The sequence below is a fragment of the Mustela nivalis genome (assembly GCF_964662115.1).
Source record: "Mustela nivalis genome assembly, chromosome: 10".
Lineage (NCBI taxonomy): Eukaryota > Metazoa > Chordata > Mammalia > Carnivora > Mustelidae > Mustela > Mustela nivalis.
The window spans coordinates 108,379,910-108,386,841 of NC_139029.1; the positions used below are offsets into that span (position 1 = coordinate 108,379,910).

Sequence of the window (6,932 nt, forward strand, 5' to 3'; positions counted from 1 at the left end):
GGTCCTAAGTGGCAATTGGTGGTAGGAATAAACCCACACCCTCATTTCTAAGCAGCCCTATTACAAGCTGGGAGTAGCTATCCTGAGTTCCCATGGAGGAAGGCAGGGAGGGAGCAGCTGCCAGTCACCACCGGTCACAGGACCATGTGGGTGGCAGGAGGCAGTCCCCTCATGCCCAGGTTCTGTCTCACAGGCTGAGGGCAGAGCCCAAAGCCAGGATAAAAGGGCCTCATGGTCAGGGCACCTCTATACCCTCTTCTCCTGAGGTGCTGACAAACCCAGTGCTGCCTGTGGAACGGTAAGTGTCCCTTGGGACTGAGAGCAGAGCCTTTCACAGAGGGAGCTCAGACCAGAGCAGGGGGCAGGGGGCAGGGGGGATTAGGGCCTTTGCAGTGCATGTGTGTGTGTGTGTGTTGGGAGGGGGTGGCAGTGAGTAGAGGATGAGATTGGGTTCCTGTTAGCAAAGAACAAGCCACAGGGACACTGAGGGAGGGGCAAGGAGCAAGGAAGGCTGGGAACATGAGCAGGAGCAACTGTGTGAGTGTTGACAGTACTCTAGAAAAAACAAACTGATCTGTAGTTGTTGGTCTCTGGTTGGAAGAATTTGCAGCATCTACCACCTTACCAAGCTGCAACTGTTGTCAAAAGGGAGCCTTATCTTTGAAAGCGTAACTATCCCTCCCGGGAAAAGTAAAGATGGGGACAGGGACACTCAGCCAGCAGAGAGGAAATCACAGCTGACTGACTTATTTAAGCACTCAGACAAACGGGCTTCAGAGTTAGAGTAGAACAACTCAAATCTTGATGCTGAGGTGTTAGTTTGAGGTGAGTGTGTGCAGGATACCAGAGCAGTGGGACCAGTCAGAGGCCTGGTGCAAGTCCCAGTTTACAGTAAGTGATCTTTTGCCTCAGCTCATTCTTCCAGCCAATCTCCAATGTCCTTTGCGGGTGTGAACTTCTATGTCCCTACTGGACCGGGATATCTAGAAAGTTCTCCAAGAGGGAATGACTGTTTTCCCCAAAGAAGCAATTCCATTTCTAAACTGCTGCCTAGATTAAGTATTTCCGTGATTTTTGCTGTAGAATTTCTCCTCTAGATGTTTGATTTTGAGCACTTTTCCTTAGCATATTTTGACTTCAGTTCTCTAATTATATAACAGATGAAGCACTTCAGAGATGATATGAGAGCATTCGGAGAACTGGTAGAAATAATTAAAGTTTCTCTGTTGGCTTAACCAGGACTCCATTTAAACTGTTCATCAAATAAAGGCACTGGAAATGAAATTGCAGACAGGAAGGAGTGGGGCAGGGGGGCTCTGGGTCCTGGGTCTGACTGTGTAACTCTCTCCCTCAGCTCCTGACCCCGCCAGCCCAGATGTCCTGCCAGCAGAACCAGCAGCAGTGCCAGCCCCCTCCCAAGTGTCCCACCCCCAAGTGCCCCCCAAAGTGTCCCCCAAAGTGCCCCCCAGTCTCTTCCTGCTGCAGTGTTAGCTCTGGGGGCTGCTGTGGCTCCAGCTCTGGGGGTGGCGGCTGCTGTAGCTCTGGGGGTGGTGGCTGCTGTAGCTCTGGGGGTGGCGAGTGCTGCCTGAGCCACCACAGGCGACACAGGTCCCACCGTCGTAGACACCAGAGCTCTGGCTGCTGCAGCCAGCCCTCAGGGGGCTCAGGATGCTGCAGCCAGCCCTCGGGGGGCTCTGGCTGCTGTGGAGGAGGCAGCAGTCAGTCCTCTGGAGGCTGCTGCTGATGGGGACCCTGAGGCAAGGAGAGCAGACCTGGAAGCACAAACTGCTGAGAACATCATCTTTCTTCTGCTAGGCCTGCCTCAGAGTCTGAGAATTCCCAGAGAAGACTGAACATGCAAAGACAATATGGCAACCCTGGGGTCTAGAAACTGACCCTCTCCTGCATCCCTGTGTACTGGCCTTGAATTCTATTCCCATGTCAAAGCCCTAAGGAATTCCATGTCACAACTTCTCACACAGTGCTGTCTCACTGATGTGAAACAATAAAACTGGGAATCTACTCAACATCTGATTCTGGAATGATTGTTTCCTACTTGGGTTGCCACTGTATTCCTCTACCCTGTCCTCTGCAGGCAGTGGCCTTGGTACCTCAGGGGCCAGAGGAGCACTCTGGCCTAAATCGAGGTTAATGGAGGTAGAGTATGAAAGACAAATGCTTCCCACTCTGTTTTGTACCAGGCCCTGAAGCAGATTGCTGTGATTCAGTGTTTGGTGTCTTTTTGTAAATATAAATGTTGAGTTTCTGGTTACATTTGGGGCCTTAACTCCATCTCTGCATATTCCCCTTCCTCTGTGTACTCATTCTGCTATTCTTAATCTACCCACCAAATATCCTTCCTCCTCTACCATACATACACACACACAGAAAAGAAAAAGACAAAAATCATATTAACAAAACAAAAGAAGAAAAAATAGACATATTTTGAAAATACACATTTCCTGCTCACCTCTCCTGTACTTCATTTAGGTCCAGGTACATCCAGAAGTAAAAATTGCTGTTACATTCACCTTCCAGCAAATCTTGCCTCTTTTTTCCTCTTCTGATTCCACTAAAACCTCAATACGCTTTTCCTCCAAACACAGTCCCTATGCCACATGTATTAACTTGTCACTCTACTTCTGAGAAGCAGGCGCTCTGTACAGAATAAAGCACATGCTTCTTAAGTCCTGTATTTAAGACCTAATAGAAAGTGTTTCCAACTTAGTTTCTAAAGTTAGCCCTTCATGGTGCCCCAAGAAACCTCAGCCCCCTGCCGCACTGAACAACTCACTTTGCATAGAGTGAACTCAGACTTGCTCATCATCTCGATGCCTTTTTATCTGTGAAGTCATAGAATTTACTATCTGTAGCTTGGTATCTAGAACATTTTACATCCTCAATAAAGGGTAGCTCCTAATGTTATTGCTATCATATTGACACTGCTGTTACTATTACTACTACTACCATTCTCAGTACCACAACTACTGCCATCATCACTACTCTTAGCAGCATTACTTCTACTGTCTGAAGTCCAATTCCTTCCCTGCCATCTGGACATTTTGTAATTCTATTCCCTCCTTGAAGGCCCACTTAAAATATCATCCTTCTATAAAGCCTTCTCTGCTCCCCTAAGCACTTCGTTAAGCAGGTGGATGTTAAACAGTTTGACTAGAACCATCAGATTAACCAAGCTTAGCTTATAGTTGTCACACAAATAGAACTTTTTAATATTATGCTATTGTGGGATGCCTGGGTGGCTCAGTGGGGTAAGCCTCTGCCTTTTGCTCAGGTCATGATCTCGGGGTCCTGGGATTGAGCCCCACATCGGGCTCTCTGCTCAGCAGGAAGCCTGCTTCCCACCTCTGACTGCTTGTGATCTCTGTCTGTCAAACAAATAAATAAATAAAATATTAAAAAAAAAAAAACTACTATGCTAATGTGTTTATTGGAATGATCTTCTAATTCCTAAAGGTCCAGGAAGACCTAGTGACTTTACAGCTCTTTCCAAATAAAGGAAAGTAATCTGTCTTTCTTTTTTTTTTTTTTTTTTTAAGATTTTATTTATTTGACAGAAAGAGACACAGTGAGAGAGGGGAACACAAGCAGGGGGAGTAGAAGAGGGAGAAGCAGGCTTCCCGCTGAGCAGAGAGCCCAATTTGAGGCTCTATTCCAGGATCCTGGGATCGAGCCCAATTTGAGGCTCAATCCCAGGATCCTGGGATCACGACCTGAGCTGAAGTCAGAGGTTTAACAACTGAGCCACCCAGGTGCCCTGTGATTTGTTATTTTGAAGCACAAACCCAGTCTCAGTTTGGAAATTAGGATATCCAGTGTGAGAAAGAGTCACAATGCCAGACTTGGTCTTATGGCACATTTGTCAGTCCTGTGGGTTGACTGATCACAGCATGTGAAGGGAGCCTGGTCCTCCCCATTCCCTGCCTGACATTTGTTGTTTCTTCTAACTTTCTAAACACACTTCTGACCACTGCATGGTCACTGGGGGAAGGGGAACAGTCTCACATGCAGGTGTAATTTTCTTCTGATGATGGATCCCACAAGTTAGCAGATTTGTCTCTGTCTCCTGCTCTCATGGACCTCATTTTAGTGTCTTCCCCTTATCTGTAATGTGAGTGATGTCTTTCTCATAGTAGATCACTCTAAGGTCACACCTAGTTCCATAATCTTCTCTTAGACAAGGGATGAAATGGCTCAAGACCAGTTGTTCATTCCACTGTGATGGATGTTTGGTCACAGGAAGTGTTAGTACATCATTTGACCCACACTTGCAGAGGGACCTGCTTAGGTGACACAGCTGATCTCATTTACTCACCATTTCCTGTGTATGACTTTGGGAATCCCTGAACTCAGGCAGACATCTAGCCAGCTCCTTCCTGGGGAAGAATTAAGAGAACAGGGTCCTGAGGTCCTAATACTAGGAAATTCCTTATTCCTTTTGTCTCTCAGCAGTCTAGTTATCTTCTCCACCTACCACAATTCCCAGACTGGCAAAGTACTCCTCTCTGTCTGTGACTTACACAGCTAGACCCATACTTGAGACTGGTGAAAATCAGATAACTGAATACAATAGAAGAATTCATACAAGGATTTAAAATGTGGTAAAGCAGGTGTCAATCAATAGGAGAAAGATTATTGTTCAATATATAGAGCTAGGGAATTTGCTTAATTGAAAAGGAAATATAAATCTTCATTTAACATCATATGCAAAGATGAGTTCCATGGGATTAAGTAGTTAAACATTTTGGGGAAAATTAAGTAATAAAGGAAAAAGTACCTAGAGCCAAGTGTTTATTTTATTTCAGAATAGAAAAAAAAAATTCCTAGTATAAACATAGCTAAAGAAATCTCAAGGAAAAATAGATATAAATACATACATATGAAATAAGATGTTTTGGGGACACCTAGGTGGCTCAGTCGTGATCCAGGCTTCTAAGATGGAGTGCCGCATCAGGCTCCTTGCCTGGTGGGAAGGCTGCTTCTCCCTCTGCCCATTCCCCCTGCTTGTATTCCCTCTCTCGCTATCTCTCTCTCTGTCAAATAAATAAATGAAATCTTAAAAAGAAAGAAAGAAAGAAAGAAAGAAAGAAAGAAAGAAAGAAAGAAAGAAAGAAAGAAAGATGTTTTGTAAGAGAAAATACAAAGGCAAATTTTTGAATATTTTAATATATATGATGTATAATGAACTAATACCTTACTTTATAAGTATATATAAAATTTTGTGTATAGTTTTTTAAACAAAATATTTTATACAGATGTTTAATAGTATAATGAACAATGGTATATGTATTCTCTATTCAAATTTAAAAAATAAAACATTCTAAAGATAACTAAAACCATCCCCCTCATATATCTCTTTTACCTAGAGATGTTCACTATTCCATATTTTTTATTTTTCCTTCCTGTGTATTTTATATGCCTTACTGTATTTATTTTAACTTACAACTTATTTATAATAAAATTTTAAAAATATAACATCCACTTGCACTTCAATAGAATTTATTTGTATTTAACTAAACTATATTTTCTTTATAATTTATTTAGCATTAATTATAACGTATTTTTAACTTTCTAAATGTGAAAACATACCCCATGTCTTTGCTACACTTACCTACATAGATATAGCTGACTCTATCTCATTTCATTTATTTTCCCTATTGTATGCTATTCTAATGTAAAAGTACTCACACTTTACCTATGCATTCACCTGCAGTTGGATGTTTGTCTTGCTGCCAGCTCTATAAATAATCCTGCTTTTTTGAACATTCTCACACATACCTTTTTGTATCCAGTCCATAGATTTAGGAGTGGGATTGGTGGGTCTTCAAGTTGTCTGTTTTTAACCTGACTAGATATTGCCATATTGCTCCTCAAAGTCATGCAAATGCATATTCTTACCAGAGGTTATGGGAATTTCTGTCCTTCAACAGTGGTTCCAATAATAAATACTGTCAAGATTTTAATTTCTTGCTAATATAATGGGTATGGAATTGGATACCATTATGGCTTTTTCTTGCTTTTCTCTGATTCCTCTCAAGGTTGGAAAGCCTTCTCAGAACTTGTTGGTTATTTAGTTTTCCCCCTCTGGGAATCGATTTCTTGTGACTTTCCCTCATTTTTCCTTCTTTGCTTTCTTCTCATTGGTTTGTAAGGTTATTTTTATATTAACTTGTCAATTTTATGTGTTGCAACTATCTTCTCATAATCTATATTTTAGATTTTCACTCTTTCTGACATTATTTAATGAAAGATGATTTGATTTTTGTATAACCAAATGTTTTCTCCTTTCTGCTTATGTTGTATTTGTCTCTGAGATGCACTTGTTTGTATTATTTAGGTGACCCCTCTCAACCAAATCTTTATAAGGTTATTATATAAAATAATTCTTGAAATTTTTTAATAAATGTTCATTTTCCACGTTAGGTCTTCCCAATTATGGAACTGACTTTTGTTTATTATGTGAGGTAGTGGTATTAACTTATTGCCCAAATGGATAAACAGTTGGCATAGCACCATCTTTTTTGAATTGCTTACCCCACTTTTCTGTAATCCTGCCTATGACATGGTTCAAGTATTATTATGTATGCAAGTTGATTTTTAATTACAGTACCCTCTGACATCATTCTTTCACCAATAGCCCATGGTCCTCATTTCGACCAACTTATATTGCTTGATATTTTGTGAGTCAAGTTCTCACATTTTGTTCTTCTTCATGGGTATCTTATCTATTCTTTGACTTTTGTTCTTTTATGTTAATCATAGAATCAGCTTGTAAAATTCCTTTAAAGTTCCTGTGGTGATTTCGTTGGAATTGCATGGAATCCAAAGATTGAGTTAGAGAGAACTGACGTCTTTAAGACAATGTTGTCCTCAAATCATGGACATGACATCTCCTTCTATTTGCTGTGGCAGAC

General features: G+C 41.6%; 1 protein-coding gene across 1 annotated transcript; it reads left to right on the forward strand.

Annotated features, from left to right (window-relative positions):
* Nucleotides 1-1,375: 1,375 nt before the first annotated feature.
* LOC309842994 (uncharacterized protein) lies at nt 1,376-1,946 on the forward strand (the record flags this gene model as incomplete). The annotated part of the gene is made up of 2 exons (XM_082688040.1): nt 1,376-1,419; nt 1,486-1,946. 2 exons carry the CDS (start codon nt 1,376-1,378, stop codon nt 1,742-1,744), a joined length of 303 nt encoding a protein of 100 aa, XP_082544166.1. The 3' UTR covers nt 1,745-1,946.
* Between the last annotated feature and the right edge of the window lie 4,986 nt (nt 1,947-6,932).